Source organism: Sorex araneus, chromosome 7 (assembly GCF_027595985.1).
Source record: "Sorex araneus isolate mSorAra2 chromosome 7, mSorAra2.pri, whole genome shotgun sequence".
Taxonomy (NCBI): domain Eukaryota; kingdom Metazoa; phylum Chordata; class Mammalia; order Eulipotyphla; family Soricidae; genus Sorex; species Sorex araneus.
In genome coordinates, this window is record NC_073308.1 from 77,079,173 (window position 1) to 77,096,706 (window position 17,534).

The 17,534-nt window shown below is 41.4% G+C and overlaps 1 protein-coding gene across 7 annotated transcripts in view; it reads right to left on the reverse strand.

The window, feature by feature from the left end:
* Positions 1-17,534, reverse strand: part of BLTP1 (bridge-like lipid transfer protein family member 1) — a 193,215-nt gene that overhangs the window by 18,618 nt on the left and 157,063 nt on the right. For 3 of the 7 annotated variants that reach the window (XM_055144298.1, XM_055144300.1, XM_055144297.1), the window contains 10 exons: positions 16,084-16,310; positions 14,570-14,700; positions 13,223-13,346; positions 9,284-9,393; positions 8,375-8,465; positions 7,825-7,887; positions 4,887-5,140; positions 4,201-4,416; positions 1,833-2,013; positions 1,175-1,376 (listed from right to left, as the gene is read on the reverse strand). In XM_055144298.1, the coding sequence (XP_055000273.1) occupies positions 1,175-1,376; positions 1,833-2,013; positions 4,201-4,416; positions 4,887-5,140; positions 7,825-7,887; positions 8,375-8,465; positions 9,284-9,393; positions 13,223-13,346; positions 14,570-14,700; positions 16,084-16,310 (1,599 nt within the window). Of the gene's footprint in view, positions 1-1,174; positions 1,377-1,832; positions 2,014-4,200; positions 4,417-4,886; positions 5,141-7,824; positions 7,888-8,374; positions 8,466-9,283; positions 9,394-13,222; positions 13,347-14,569; positions 14,701-14,888; positions 15,090-16,083; positions 16,311-17,534 lie in introns of all 7 variants that reach the window. The other 4 variants (XM_055144299.1, XM_004606218.2, XM_055144302.1 and 1 more) reach the window with 3 other exon arrangements.

Sequence of the window (17,534 nt, forward strand, 5' to 3'; positions counted from 1 at the left end):
TGAGTGATTACAACATGCAAGTTACTCTTCAAACTACATGCGAAAGAAGGCAGTGATGGAAAGGGTGGAAATAAGTGATTCATGGAAGTTAGACAAAAAGATAGTAATCAGGTATGTTTTTCCTACTTGCTCTAGGTCACAAATTTTGATTTAGTATCAGTTTTTCAAGTTTATACTTAGCTGCTAAGTGTCAGGAGCATTGTTTTAGCATTTAGTCTCTTCTCCAGCATTAGTCTATCACTGAAGAAGACACAAAACACAGACCCCAATATTTTGAGAAACATTGTTCTTAGGCAGCTCTTCCTGGTATATATTTATGATACCTCCTACTAGACTACCATCTCTTTTCAGCTTCAACGTGCCAGGTATGAAAGATGAGGTCTGTAGCTAAAACCTGGTGAACTTTGGCTCCACTTTCCAAGTCTGTTTTTAGTTTTCTAATCAAAGAATGAAATGTGGCTTCTGTAAGTCTACATGGTTCGCATTTATAAACGAGTTAGTAAAATCTTCCCTGCACATAATGACACAACTATGCCTTTTATTTGAAAAGTGGTATTAAAAATGTGGTATTATTGGGATTACTATTTCAGGGGACTCATACATAATGTTCCACTTCCCAAAGGAATGGCTTTCAAATATTTCTGTACATTTGTTTGTTTTGGTCTGTACCCAGCAGTACTCAGGGCTCAGTTCTGGCTCTGTGCTCAGGGTTCAGTCCTGGTTGGTGCTTGGGGAAAAATATGGGGTGCTGGGGATCGAACCATGGTTGGCTTTGTGCAAGACAAAAGCCTTACCTGATGTACTATCTCTTTGGCCTTCAAATACTTCTCTTCAGTTTTCCCTACTTCATGTGGGGTAGTGGAATGGTAGTCAAACTCTGAAGTACCCGCCTTTTCTGAGTGGTATGAGCACATATAGTGTGGCCATGCATGCTATAGGGCCATAACTGCCAAGGCTGTCCACCACCTTAATCAGAGTAAAGGCTGCCCTATGAATGATGATACTGGGAGGAAAAGGACCAAACTGAATCACAGCCCAAGGTATCGGCCTACACTTGCACATAAGACTTTGCACAGAGAGTCGTTCATAAGTCTGTGTGCTATTTTCTCAAATGTCTCCATAGAGCAAGTAGGTGATGACAAGGTCGGATGATGAAGCCTATTGTTCTGAATACCTGAGGGAGCTGGTGGGGGCTGGGGAGGACGTAAGGAGTTAGTCTTGCTCTGGGCAGTGCAGGGAGGAGGAGGAGGTGGAGCAACGCTGCCAATGTCTTTCATACCATACAGCTTGGACTCTTTAGAGAGAGTTCTGGGCAAGGAAGATCCTCGGGAAGCATTAGGTGATTCAGTCTTTAGAGTCTTGGAATTATAGTGCAGCTGTATTGAAACAAATAAACTTTCAAAATTAAAATTATACAGATGAGTAAAATCAAGAAGTGTAGAAAAATGTGGTAGAAAGAGTGCTGGGTCCAGGAGCCAAGGTGCAATTCTCTTTATAAGTCAGCTTTGTGATCCAAGCAGGCCTCTTGGCTTTCTTTTAAAATTACAACAGTTGTTTCAGATAATTCTCAACATCCTTTCTAATATAATGTTTCATGGGTCTATGCTCCTGGAATCTAGAAATTGCTACTTAATAAAGTTGTTGTAGGCAAGACTTAGAAAACTCATTAAGAACATTTTTTAAAACCAAAAACTTATAACAGGCTTTTGTGGAAAACACTATCCTATGTTCAGAACAAAGCCCGGAGCCTCAGGAAACGTGGGGAAGGAGCAGCACAGAGGCAGGACACAAAGGGTATGGACAGCGAGCCTCTGGCCTGCACAGCTGTGTACCTTGACATCCACTCCAGGGATGTAGAACACTGTGGTCTCCACGTCACTAGACTTTGTCTGCAGAGATGATGGCACTTTCTTGCCTGTCATTAAATGGGTGGTGGAAGCATAATTAGTTTGGAACTTCTTCTTTTTTGAAGGAGAATCTTGATCTAAACTCCTGGAACTTCTATCATAACTCCTGCAAACGGAAGATACATTATCTTTTAAAAAAAGATATCAAGAGAGATAATGAGTAACAATAATCAATGACATCAAGTACAAAGTTGATAATCAGTAGTATAATTTTTCTTATTGAAAGTTTGGACCAGTGTTATTTGGAATGCACTATACTACAGCAGCCTCTTTATTTTGCCCAATAGGCCTTGAAAATACTTAAAATCCCATAAATTATCCAAAATTCAATTTTCTCAGTTTTGGCTAGTCTCACTGTAAAGACAAATGCAATATAAACAGTCTACATTCAAAGATATTATCTTCTTATGTGTTCATTTTTATTAGCTTTCTTTGAAACATAGAGTATGTCTCTTCTCACTGACACCCAACTTATAAAGAACATAGATTTACAATTCAGACACTGAGAATGATGAACCAGTATCTTGATTTTGTCTGCTCATGTACTGATTTAAAATACTTATATAGTTTAATACTGCTGTATCTCCATTTAATGTAGGTGTTTCTAATGTATTTTAAAGTATGTTTCTTAATACAATATATTCAAAGTACAGTTCTTCCCTAATGGCTAGCTTCTGTCTGAGTTTGTACTATCGCTCCTTATTTTAATAATTAAAAATGATGTCAGTATTAAATGATACAATTAAGATAGGCTCAAGGATACTATAAAAAAATGGAGGATTAAGGATATTGTTAGCAGGGGGGGTTGGGGGGATGAAGGTACTTATCTCCTTTTTCTTCATTTAAAACTGAAGTTTCATTTAACTGACCTGGTTTCAATCCCCAGCAACCCATATGGTCCCCGAGCCCCCACCAGCAGTGATCCCTGGGCATAGTGCGAGGAGTCAGTCCTGAGTGGCCCCCCAAAACAAAAAATAATGAATTGGGAAAACAGATCATTAGAAAAAATACTTTACTATGGGAATTTTCAAATATAAAAACAAGTCTGACTCCATTACCCCCAATATCATACCTCTCATACTATAAGTATGCCCTGGTGGCCCCTGAGGACCACTGGGTTAAATACTCCCCAGAACTGCTGGGTGTAGCCTATACAAAGAACAAACACACAAAATGGTATACTGAGCCCTCAGAGACCCAGCACCAGGTTCAACAATTGTCAGTATTCTAATTTCATGTACATTTCCACTCATCTGGTCACTGACTGATCATTCTTTCCATATTAGGTAGGGAAGAAAAGCAATCTCAAATAAATTATCTCAAATAAATTAACACTAAGCTTGTTGCTATAGACCTCCCTCAACTTATAACAGGATGCCATGACATCCAAGGATACCCACCTCACGATGAAAGTATCTTAAGTAGACAAAGAAGCCCTACCCCACCCCACATCCCAGCTGAGCCTTGCCAACCTTCAACCTGCTGAGCGTGACCTTGGTCCCAGTTGGCAAACTGAGTCACACAAAGGCTGTTGGACACTCAGATATTGAATGATTTCTGCCATGTATGGGCTGAGGGTTCAACTCCTAGGAGGCTGACTAAGAGGGTCTGCCCTTGCTTACCCAAGCTCATGAGAGCAGGGGCTAGGACTGGCTGGAAAAATCTGGGTAAAGAGCCAGATTCTAAATTTAAGAATTGAGTCCAATGAATACATATGGCTTTTTCACCTGCAAAAAATAGAAGAATCCCAACTCATGCTAAATATCACCATTTATTTAATAAGAATAAAGCTGTTTTATCTGGAACATATTCCACCCATCAAGGTTTCTCTACATGCTATTATTCAGTTTTTCATGAGTTCAACAAGTCTACATCAACCAAGATATCTCTGATATCACTGTTGTGTGTGTTTGTGTGTGACAGAGAGATTTCTTAGGTCACACCTGGTGCTGCTTAGGGCTTACTTCTGCTTCTACATTCAGGATCAGTCCTGTGGGGCTCATGGGACAGCACTGAACCTGGATCGGCCACTATACCCACAATACTTTCTTCCCCGCTTCCATTCTTGCTTGTTTAAAGGGGAATCCCAAAGACAAAATTATTCTAATAGGCAAGTTTGCTAGAATCCAAATCAACATTTTTCTAGCTGGCAGCACCTGTGATACACTTGTTTAAAGAAATATAACCACTCCCTGTTATATCACATTCTGAGCTTAGGGAGAGGGGTGACTTGGAGTTCAGTGATGCATGGACAGTGTCTGAGGAGCTGACAAACACGGCCCCACTATCTTACCTTCTCAAGCTCATGTCATCGTGCTCCTGCAGCAGGGTGGTGGGGTGGAGCACACATTTTCCACTATCAATCTCAACCCGTATGTCAAGTTCAAAATCAATATTTCTCTCAGTAGCTGTGCCACTAAGGCTGCGGTTGGCTGGGGCTGTCGGCCAGCGATCTGTGAAGAGTTGCTGCACAGCAGCAAAGCCAGTTGCTTTTTTGCGAGATGTATGCCTAGAGAAAAGACAACCAGTTATTACTACACTGTAGAAAAGTGGGGAGACTTTCAATATTTTCTAAGATGGCACCTCAATGCGACCTGTAAATAAATTTTACTGTTTGATGAATGTACAGCAATTGCTCAACTGGCTCATGCTAAGTGAGATTTAAATTCCTTGGTGTCTTATTTCATTCCACTATGAAGGAGAAGCCTCACCTGCTAGATAGCGTGTGATGCTCTAGACACAGACACAACCCACTGCTTAGGGACACACATCCAGAGCAGGACAGGGACTCCATGGCCCTGAAGTACAAAATCCACCAGTCTCCAGAATAACAAAATTTAAAAACAATGCCCTATGGAGCTGAGTTACATCAATAAGCCATAGGCATGTCTCCTGGTGTCTCTAAACATTATGAGGTATTTCTAGTGACATGCATTCTGAAATATTATCTAGGGATTCGAAAATAAGAAGGCTACTCACGAAGGTTTTCTGTAAATATAAAATCTCTCTCTCTCATGATCTTCATCCTTCTCCTCCTTTTCAGAGTCCTCACTAGTGGAAGATAGACTGTCATCACGTTGGCCCTCTTCGGCTTGAAAAGCAACGCTTGGTGGGAAGCCAGTTGGAGTTTTGGGAGAACTGAATACAGAGCATGCTCCTTCACTGTTTGAGGAACAATGGGAGGGACCTTCGATGGTCACTGACAATAGGTCCAGTTCTGTCTCCTCTGGAAACTGACAGTGGAAAGAGAAACAATCTATCAGATTCCTATGCACAACTCTTCAGTTAGAAAGAAAATTTACACTTGAATATTAAATTCTGTCAGAGCTGGATTTCTTTACTCTGAACAGAGGAAGCAGCAAGCAAGGAAGGAAGCAAATCAAACCACAGAAAAGGCATTTGGACAGTGAAATGAGAGAGAAGTTGCACTTCCTGTCTGCATGTACCTATTAGTTAGCAAATATTGCAGATCTCTCAGCAAGAATTAGAGGATATATGATTAGCTGAAGAGCAAAGAGCAATAAGGCTCCTTAATACTTCCTGTACCTCAGGCTATTTAATATGAGCCCTTAACAGGCTAAAGAAAGATGTGCATGCAACTAATTGCCTCAGTCAAACCTAAGAATGTACTAAGTTGGTGTGAACAACAGGGTGCTACAAGGAAGCACCTACTTATCAAGTAGGTAAAACACAACTTCCACTGACCTAATTCTGACTTCCAGTTTAAGAGTTGCTTGAATAGCCTTTACAAATGTGACATGCCTTTATAAGGTGTAACGTGCAAGATAAAACACAATTTACTGATGTTATTGTCAGATACCATAAGACCTCTTATAGCCTAACCCACTGATGTGTCTAAAGCAGCACACAAGTGTTTGGTTTTAACATACTTGCTTGTATTCTCTGATATACATTCTTTGTCCCTCTCGGAGAGCCCAGCAAGCTACTGAGAAGTATCCCACCCACACAGAAGAGCCTGGCAAGCTCCCTGTGGCATATTTGATATGCCAAATACAGTAACAATAACAGGTCTCATTCCCTTGACCCTGAAAGAGCCTCCAATCGTTGGAAAGATGAGTAAGGAGAGGCTGCTAAAATCTCAGGGCTGGGATGAATGGAGACGTTACTGGTGCCCACTCAAGCAAATCGATGAACAACAGGATGACAGTGATATAGTGATACTGTCAGATACACAGGAAATACTGTAGTAGAATGTCCAGTATTTCCAAATGTTGTTGTTTCAGGAGACCACTGAGATATCATAGCAGGCAAGGCACCTGCTTTATCCAGGTTTGATCCTGGGCAACCCATATACATAATGCATATAGTTAATCCCTGAGTCTAGCCAGGACTGATTCCTGAGTGCAGATGCAAGACTAATTCCTGAGCACAGCTGGGTGTAGCAATAAAAGAAAAAAAAAAAAGGTGGGGAGAGGTTTGGGAGCATTTAAGCATGATTCAATCTGTATTTTTATATTTTATTTTTATATGCTACTTTAAAATTTTTATTATTTTTTGGGTGAGTACACCCAGTGATGTTCGGGGGTTATGCACTCGGGAATCATTCCTGGCTGTGCTGGGGAACCATATGGAATGCCAAGGATCACACCCAGGTGGGCCTCACGCAAGGAAAGTGCCCTACCTCTCTGACTCCCTTTTTACATGCTATTTTTCATCAATAGTGCATAATGCTATTTTAAAATGGGACTTGAGTTGATACAAATATTAATGCCTTAACGGATCACTTTGTCATTTTGAAATATATACATACTGAATCAAAGTTGTACATCTGAAAGTGATAGAATGTTACCATTAATTACATTTCAGTTAAAGAACACTGGATACAGTGGGAAGGGGAAGAATCAATTAATTTAAAAAAATGCATCCAATTAACTGCATAGAGCTCCAAGTTGTGCTTCTTAAAAAAAAGGATGTGTGGGCGAAGAAGAGAGCTCAGTAGGCAAGGGTTCATGACAGAGGTCCAAGTTTAATCCCTAGCACTGCATGCCCTCCTCTGCCCCATGAACAACCTCTGGATTTTCTCTGGTGACCTCCACACCAGTGACTGAGGCAGTGACACATTGCTGGGTCCTAACATCAAATTACCAGGCCCAAACTGCTGCCTGAGAATTGTCAGGAGCGAGTCCATTAGGAGGACACACACACACACACACACACACACACACACACACACACACACACACACACACACGGTTCATATGATGGGAAATTTCTAGACAAAGACAAACCAAAGTTACACTAGTTATTAGTTTTAGTTTTTGGGCCACACGTGGTGGTGTTCAGGGCTTATTCCTGGATCTGTGCTCAGGGGAACCACATGAGGAGCCAGATCAAACCTGGGCTGACCATGGAAGCATTATACTATCTCTCTGGTCCCAAATATACCTTGCTGTTTTAAAAAAAGATTACTTTTTGGGTTGGAGTGATAGTACAGCAGGTAAGGCACATGCAGCTAACCCAGGTTCAATCCCCAGCATTCATATGGTTCCCCCGAGTCTGCCAGGAGTGATTTTTCAGGAATGCAGAGCCAGGAGTAATCCCTGAGCACCACCGGGTATGGCCCCAAAACAAAAACAAAATGATTAATTTTATAGTTAAATGTGGAGGAAAATATTTAGGAGTTAACAACTAATAAATTAAGTTTGGTTTATGATTTGGCTGGGTTAATTTGGTAAGCTGAATTGGTCCTTTTGATTTTAGAGCAAAAAACAAGTACAGAATTAAAATATATTCATGCAAGAGCTTATAAAATATGGATAATAGAAAATAAAACAAGCTTATGCCTTTATGTAAAAACTTTTGAGGGTCTGAATTCAGAATGAGAAGAAGACATTATAAAGCAGATTTTAGGGAGGTTAATTAGCCATAAAGTCAAACGTGTGATGTTCTCAAGTACCTGAAAATACCCTTCCCCAGGAGGGCTGGACTGTGGTGTACTTCCCCATATCGTTTTTTTCAACTTAATTAAAATAATAAGAAAAAAATTTTAACTCATGAAATTTTTAAAAATACACAAACAATGGCTTAACAACAAAAAGACTGTACAAAAAGCAAAACAGACACTTTAACATGAACTTTAACATGTAATAAAATTAGAACACAATTTTGAGGTTGACCTTTTGCTTCTGGTTTCTTTACCATTCTAAATTTTGTATCAATACATGGAGTATAAATAGTCCACATTTATATTTTTATAAGAAACCTACTTTAATGTAGTCATATTTGACAGAATATATCTTCCATGAAATAATTTTACCCATGAATATGCAGTATAAACCCTTCATTATACCATCTGGATGCTTGTGAGGGACTCAAGAGTCTCCAGGTACCTATGACTCGGCAGACACTGTTCCATTTACACTGCCAATGTCAGAAGGAATCAGTATTTCTTGATTCATATGGCTACTCTATCTCTGAAACAAACAGAGTCTGTGACAATCTCTTACTGTGTCCTGGATACTGAAAGTCACTCTGGGTCCAGGAGATGCTGCGTCCACACGGATTTCTGGGAGATCCTCAGTTTCTCCTACACGAGAACTTTAAGTAAAATATAAAATTAAAAGACAATAATGTTCTCATTAAATAATTTTCTAGACTTGATAAAGCCTGATTAATGACATTAACAGTCTATTTCTGAATATTTACCTTAATTAACTGTTGGTATTCCATTTCTTAACCATTGCCATCTCATAAAAAATTTATGTCTTGTTTAACACAAGACTTTCTAAAATTGAGCATAAAATGAAGAATTTATATATAATACACATTTTTGCCCAGTTTCAGAGATAGTTGGCTTGCCTGTATGGCCTGAAGTTTCAATGGTCAGGCTGGGCAGTGCTAAGGGTCACCAGGTTATATCCAGTGATGCCAGGGGAACAAATGACAGGGAACAAGGTGTATCTGGGCTGAACTCAGGGCACCTGCATACAAGACCCTACAATAGCCCTTTGCTCTACCTCCTGGCTTCCAAGAATTTGTACTTCTCATGATAGTCTTACTCTATACTTCTCATTTATTAGTAAAAAAAGTATTTTCTCCAATATTGTATAAATTTTTCCATATGCTAAATACTTATTATTACAACTAGTTTTCTAAAACAGCAAATCTAGAGCATTGGCTACTACAGCACATGCACAATTTCATTTCTGTGGGTTGTCTGTAAGTTTTCACATAAACCTGTATACGTAGGCAATGCACTGTTTTGACAGAGCAGTGAGGGTTGTGGCATTACAGTGATAGGTCTTTAGAGACTCATTTTTACAATACTCTTAAATCCCTCAGGTAGAGCATTGTTCCTCTGTAGGTCCTTGGTGAAGAAGAATCACAGCTCCTTCCCTTGGCTGGGCTATACTTACCTTCCCCTTTCCACGCGCTTGGGCAGTGGCCTTCCAGAAGCAGAGATGCTTTTTGACCGGCTGTAACTCGGCTTGTAGCTCAGACCCCACTTATCTTTTAGAGATGCAGCCTAATGAAGAGTGGAAAAAGGAGACACTCTGATTGTGACACTCAGGAAGCTGTCCCACCATGTCAGTAAAAAGTCCTTAGTCAAGTTCTACACAAGACAGAGGCATCAGAGGGCTGAGCTCTGAGGAGACTGGACAATGAAAATGCGGAACAAATCTGAGTGGGAGCTAAGTGAAAAGAACAGAAATAGGTGGGAAGAAAGGAAACAACTGGAAAGAGAAAAACGAGGCTTGGGAGGGTGTGGGAAAAAGGTGAGTTGGGAGAAGAGGACAAGTGTATTCCTAGTTCCCCTTATCCCATCTTCTGTCCTGCCCCCAAAACTCTCCTGCCTCCACATCTCTTCTCTAAATGTGCTGTTAGACACAGAAATGAAACCCCCAAGTCAACCACACTGGGCAGAAAGATGTCAAGTGAAGACCAATGGTGAGATCGCAGAGGTCATGCTAACAAGTACACAGATCCTCTCTACATGTAGAGCAGCATGTTTAATACCAATACAAGCTACCGTAGAGACCATATTTGTGAAGTGTTCATATATTTTACAGAATGACCTATCTTCTAATATGTGGGACTACAAAGATACACAGCAAGGTAGCAAGAAGGAAGTATAGGCAACATAATTCGGGCAGTGATCCACACAATTGAGATGGGGAGTGATTAGAGGGCAGGGCACTGGGATCCATGGGGGAGGTGGGTAACACTGGTGATGTGTGTGGTGTTAGAATTATGTTCATGAGAAACCATTATGAATAATATTGTAAACCACAAAATCAATGAAAAGTAATTTTTAAAAAAGTTTTTAAAAAAAGTTTTTAAGAGAATTAAAAAATATGAAACAGAAGTGTGTTCAAATTAGGTTATTTGGAGGTTCAGAAGGGATCACAGAAAGAATGTTTAAGATATAAACCTGGATCCCTGCAATATTCCTCCTCTTCCTCCTGCTTTAATCTATTCTTAAAAAATAGATTTTTTTTATTAGTTTATTTTTAATTAGAGAGTCATCGTGAGGGTACAGTTACAGATACATACATCTTTGTGCTCATGCTTCCCCCATACAAAGTTCGATAACCCATCCCTTCACCAGTGCCCATTCTCCACCACCCGTAAACCCAACATCCCTCCCCCCCTCCCCAGTCCCGTCTCCCCCCACCCCACCCTGCCACTATGGCAGGGAATTCCCTTTTGTTCTCTCTCTCTGATTAGGTGTTGTGGTTTGCAATAAAGGTGTTGAGTGGCCATTGTGTTCAGTCTCTAGTCTGTATTCCGCCCGCCTCACCCTTCCCCCTCATGACCTCCAACCACATTTTACTTGGTGGTCCCTTCCCTGAGTTACCCAGAATGAGAGGCCAGCCTCAAAGCCATGGAAACAATCTCCTGGTACTTATTTCTACTATTCTTGAGCGTTAGTCTTATAGTCTATTATTCTATATTCCACAGATGAGTGCAATCTTTCTATGTCTGTCTCTCTCTTTCTGACTCATTTCACTTAGCATGATACTTTCCATGTTGATCCACTTACATGCAAACGTCATGACCTCATTTTTTCTAACAGCTGCATAGTATTCCATTGTATAGATGTACCAGAGTTTCTTCAACCAGTCATCTGTTCTAGGGCACTCGGGTTTTTTCCAGATTCTGGCTATTGTAAACAGTGCTGCGGTGAACATATAAATGCATATGTCACTTCGACTATAGTTTTTGGCTTTTCTGGGATATATTCCCAGCAGTGGTATTGCTGGGTCAAATGGGAGCTCAACCTCTAGTTTTTTGAGAATCGTCCATACTGTTCTCCAAAAGGGCTGAACTAGCCGGCATTACCACCAGCAGTGTAGAAGGGTCCCTTTCTCCCCACATCCTCTCCAACAGCGGTTGCTTTTGTTCTTTTGGATGTGTGCTAGTCTCTGTGGTGTGAGGTGGTATCTCATGGTTGTTTTGATCTGCATCTCTCTGACGACTAGTGATGTAGAGCACTTTTTCATGTGCCTTTTGGCCATTCGTATCTCTTCCTTGGTAAAGTTTCTGTTCATTTCTTCGCCCCATTTTTTGATGGGGTTGGATGTTTTCTTCTTGTAGAGTTCAACCAGTGCTTTATATACCCTTGATATCAACCCCTTATCTGATGGGTATTGTGTAAATATCCTTTCCCATTCTGTAGATAGTCTTTGTATTCTGGTCACTGTATCTTTTGCGGTGCAGAAGCTTTTTAATTTAATGTAGTCCCATTTATTGATCTCTGTTTTTACTAGATTGCTTAGTTCCGTGTCATCTTTGAAGATACCTTTATCTTCAATATCCTGGAGGGTTTTGCCGACCTTGTCTTCAATGTACCTTATGGTTTGTGGTCTGATGTTGAGGTCTTTAATCCATTTTGATCTGACTTTTGTGCATGGTGTCAGGTCGAGTTCTAAGCCCATTTTTTTGCATGTGATTGTCCAGTTGTGCCAGCACCATTTGTTAAAGAGACTTTCCTTGCTCCACTTCACATCTCTTGCTCCTTTATCATAGATTAGATGATCATACATTTGAGGTTTGTGTGGGGATATTCCACCCTGTTCCATTGGTCTGCAGCTCTGCCTTTGTTCCAGTACCATGCTGTTTTAACTGTTACCGCTTTGTAGTAGAGTTTAAGGTTGGGGAGGGTGATGCCTCCCATCATCTTTTCCCCAAGAATTGTTTTAGCTATCCGTGGGTGTTTATTGTTCCATATAAATTTCAGGATTGCTTGCTCCGCTTCTTTGAAGAATGCCATGGGTATCCCTATAGGGATCGCGTTAAATCTGTATAATGCTTTTGGGAGTATTGCCAAAAAATAGATTTTTTTTTTAACCCAACTTAACTGTCTTAACCCAACTCTGGCTAAAAATTAAGAGTGTATATATATATATATATATATATATATTTTGATTTTTGGGTCACACCCAGCGATGCTCAGGGGTTACTCCTGGCTTTGCACTCAGGAATTACTCCTGGCGGTGCTTGGGGGACCATATGGGATGCCGGGGATCGAACCTGGGTCGGCCGCGTGCAAGGCAAACGCCCTACCCGCTGTGCTATCGCTCCGGCCCCAAGAGTATATTTTTAAAGTTAAGGACATATTTATTTTTTCAATAAGTTTTTTCCGTGTAAGATCACTTTGAACAAAAAGAGATCTACCTCCATCTGAATAAGCTTTAGCATTATTTTCTATTGAATGCTTAGGATCTCAATGTTCATAATGTATCTAGGTGTGTATTTATTTAGATTGTTCATTAGCTGGACTAAATCCCAGTAAATATGGTAGGTAATGGTGGTCCAAGATAAACAACTTCCTCCTTAACAAGCCCCAGCTGGAGTAAGAAAATGAATCTACAAATTGTGAAGGTAAAGTAAGTTCAGAGAGTCCATAATGGGCAGGAGGTGAAAGGATGGATGGGATAAGAAAAAGACATCAATAAGACTTCACATCTGAGCAGAGACTAGAAAGAAAAGGTGCCCTCAGGAAAGGCAGGCACCTGGTCATGAAGAGCACAGATCAGAGGCTCACACATTGGATTCAGATCACTGGCTCCCCTGGGTCACTATCTACAGAACTTTGGTCCAATTCTTTAGTCTCCTCATGACAGATTTCCCATTGCTAAAGTGGTAGAATTAATGTATGCTACCTCATGAGCCGCTTGTGAGCATTGCACAGTGCAAGTATCTAACATGTTTCCTGATACACAGTTGACATGAGGTAGTGTACTGTCACTATCAATAAAAAACTGAACAAACTTAAGTATCAGAGATAAATTTTCATGAATTAAAAACAGAGCGGTGCTCAGGTCCTATAAATCTTCCTACTGTTCACTTACTCGCATGCTGGACCTCCGTAATTTTTTGCGAACATCTCTTCGAATGTCATTTACAGCAACAGACTCCAATTGCTGGTAACGCTGAATTTCCTGGTTTATGGTTCCTTCACTTGCACCTAATTTTCTGGATATAAAACAAGTATGGTAAGTAGTGTAAAGAAGTAACAGAATGAGATGGAACTTTACTTAATTTTTCAGTCCTTTCACTTGCCTGAATGTCAAAAATTACATCTGGGCAGGTCTAAACCTTTGTTGTTGGAACATTACTATCTAGCTGTAACCCTTTGGGTTGGTTCTTACTCATTTCTCAATCCAGAATCTCTCTGGCAACCTCATGATACCTATGGAGCCCTTTGCAGAAAACAGTTTGCAGGGAAAATTCTTGAAGGGATATCAGTCCATAGGACAGAAGTTTCAGGTAAGGTTTTAGGGGAAGAAATCTATTTTGTTCCAAAGTCAGCTTCCCCTGAGAACAAAACTCAAAATGTGAGTCAACAGGAAAGAGTGAATTACATTTTCAATACGTATAATTACAATGTGTATTGTAATGAATCAATAGATGCATTTAAGCAGCACCTGTCATCAAAGTGTGTGTGTGTGTGTGAGAGAGAGAGAGAGAGAGAAAAAGAGAGAGAGAGAGAAAGAGAGAGAAATACTTGAAGGCAAAAGAGAAAAAGTGCAGGCATATGAGTACTAGAAAATACGTGGCATGACTGTCACCTCTGGGGTGAACAGGAAAAAGTCTAGCACGACTCATTTTATAAAGAAGTCTTCTAGTCAGCTGCTAACTGATAATGAAAAAGGTTACACCTACTCCCTTCCTCCACCCAAGTTCTAGACAATTGCTCATAAAGGCAGGCAAAAGGACATAAGCTTGAATCCAGGTGTAGATGTATTCAAATTCCAATTCTTGGAACCTCATCAGTCGGGCTTCTGATCTGTATGATTAGCATCAAGAAAGAGGTTAGGTTCACAGCAGGCACTTGGGAAGTACTGTTTCCTCCCTCAAAAATCTGCATGACAGAAATAATCACGTTCCCAAGTGTGTACCTAGCACGAAGAGATGGCTTAGGTGATGCAGTCACGGACAGCATGTATGTGTACCTAGCTCGAAGAGATGGCTTAGGTGATTGCAGTCACGGACAGCTCAGAAGTGGCAGCTGTGAAGAGCACTAGACAATGACTTGATCATGATGCATATATGACCCAGGCGAAGTATAGGAGCATGGTGATCTCATTTATAAACTAAAGAGGCTCTAAAGGCCTAAATTCAGTTTCCTCCACACTTAAAATGCCAAGTCTATTAGCAGGAAATGATATATTAAAACTGAAAAGCATGCTACATACTTAAGATCATCTATGACTTTGGCCTGTTCATTCAGTTCTCTGATATCCACTATCCGCTTCATAATTTTTCTTCCTCTAAGTTCTCCTTGCTGGTTACAAGATGCTCCTTGTCTTCGATAATCAACAGCTTCCTGAAAAATTAAAGGCATATCTATCAGCCCCATCCTTACGCCACAGAGCAAATCTACACTACAATAGTAGTACCCTTCCAATCAAAAGAAGCATGCAGAAATCAGAGTCATCTCCACCAAGAAAGTGATTGGACTTCACCAGTGATTCAAATCCCTTCATTTTTCACAAGGAACCAGTTGCTACCTACGTTTCCCCATGAGTGAGCTCTGCATGCTTTCAAATGGGACTGGCTACCCTGAGGGGAGCCCCACATTTCTGGGTCACACAGATACTCTGCAGGAACAGAATAGCGCTGATGTGGGGGCGTCAGGCCTAGGAGGTGATTGACAAGTCGCTGCCCAAAGGTGAGCTTGTGGCCATCTCCACTTACTGAACTTCCTTCTGAACTCTAAATGATAAACACGAACATTAAACGGTACAAAAGTGTCTAAGAACAAAACTATTTCATGGTGCAATAAAGATGAACAATTTTTAAAACAGAAATATTAGAATGAAAGCAAGGGTTAACTTTCTTTTAAACTACCTTGATCCTATAGAACATATAGTACAGATGGAGATACCAATTTTTAAAACATAGATATGTAATTTGATGTGCATGAGCTTTTTTTTTGTTTGTTTGTTTGTTTTTGGGTCACACCCGGCGATGCACAGGGGTTACTCCTGGCTCTTCACTCAGGAATTACCCCTGGCGGTGCTCAGGGGACCATATGGGATGCCGGGGATCGAACCCGGGTCAGCCGCGTGCAAGGCAAACACCCTACCCGCTGTGCTATTGCTCCAGCCCCATGAGCTTTGTTTTTGAGCTTCATTTTTGTTAGGTTGGCCACACACTGCTGTGCTCGGGCTTACTCTGGCTGTGCATTCAGCAATCACTCCTGGCAGCTCAGGGAACCATATGAAGTTCCAGAGGTTGAACCCGGGTTGGCTTTGTGCAAGGTAAACTCCCTACTGCTGTACCATCACTCCAGCCTCTTGAGCTTCATTTTTAAATCTGTCACTGAGATTTCATTCACAGTTTCTGAAAGTTACCATGCACAATAGACCAGTAGACTCATGAATGTCCCCAGCAACTCACATGTCAGAGTACCTCCATTGCCCTTTCTCCTAAGAAACCTGAAACTCAGCAGCCTGTCTTCCTGCCACCACCCTACATCAGCACTGTCTGCAGATCTGCCACCCCTGCTCAGACTGCTGGGACTCTCTCTGCAGGCGAGGTTCCCTTTGGCTGCCCGGCACCATGATTCCCACAACTCAGAGCCACTATCAAGAAATGCAGACACAGGAAACCCACTGTCACCCTCCTTCGTGGTCCAAATATAGAATCACCCTCAGTGAAAAAGGGCCCTGGCTCAGGTGTGAGACTGTCTGAGGGGCTCACTCACTGTGTGGACAGTGGGAGACATGGTGTCCACCTCATCCTCATCAGACAGGTCGGCAATGTTCACTGAGTTGAGGTCTGCGATATCATCCACATCCTCCTCTCCAGTCAGCGTTGTGAGGGTGTGGCCCAGAGCATTGAGCCTTTTTCCAATGTTAGGGTCCATGTGGACGTCAATTCCACACATTTTCCACAACACATTCAGAGTCCAGGTTCCAGCACTGCTGCTTTCTGTTTGGACAAAGAAGCAATGCTTGGGAAGTCTCAGTACAGAGATGGAGAACGAAATGGCAGCACCCTCCACTTCAGAGAACTCTGGGCTCCCACCTCCTTCCCAGAACCCCCTTCTCCCTGTGCCACCCTGAGAACTCCTCCCTGCTGAGATCAATGAGGTGACCGTGTAGGAGTGGGTCAGTAAGCAGCCTTTCCCTGGGTTAAGAATCTGCTGGTCCTCTATTGACTGAGGAGCCCTTCAGGGTGAAGGCAGGAGAGGGGACATGGTTGCTGCAGTACTTGCTGGGGTCTCTTTCTCTTGCCTCACTGAGTGCCCTGGGCTCCAAGGAGTGAGCTGCAGTGTCTCACATGCAGTGGTCCACACAGAGGTGGCTAAGCAGCCTGTTTCTTCCCTGAGTTTACCTCCCTGCTCTCCTTCCAGCAAGATTGTGGGCTCTCCCTGACCTGGGAGCTCCACTGCGGATGGTGGGCCTTCAGATAAGACAGTACATTCGGGGAGGAGGGAGGCTGAGAGGGGAAATGTGCGTAATGCTGGGTCTCAATCTTTTCAACAGTATGAAGGTTCTCAGCACTTCCCTGGAGTGGACCCTAAAACTCTCTATTAAGCCCTTCCCTTCACCCCCTGCTGCTCCATCTCTCTCAGGACCATCTTGTTTCCCCAATAATTACCTAGGACTGAGAAAGGGCCGGTATTGGCTCCCTTCTGAAACCAATCACTGCCTTCTCCACTGCCCACCAACCCAGAACACTTTTTGATTTTAGGGTTCTAGATTCACATAATTCTGCAGTCACACAGACAAGTCTGACTAGACACTGTGCTTGCTGAGCCTGCACCTTCTGACTCAGCCAGATTGCCCAATTTCAGCTTAAGAATTTTATTCATCTTTTATTCATCTTTTAAGTACCCATTCAAATGCTGCTTCTTCAAAGCTTTTCCTAATAGTTGCATATCTTAAGTTTTAGAATTTTTATTTCCCTCTGGTAAATTTTAATAGCAGTTTCAGCTTTTTAGTTTATTGTACTTACCACTCACTACAGCTTAACTGAATACTGACTATATTACTAGAAATTAAATGTATTGAATAAAGATATATCTTATTTATATCTTACCTTTCCTAAAACTTATTACAGTGTATCTAATATGATCAATAATTGTTGAACAGTTTCTAAACGTTAGAGGTTAGCAGAATGGTTTAGTTGAAAGATCATCTCACCATTGGA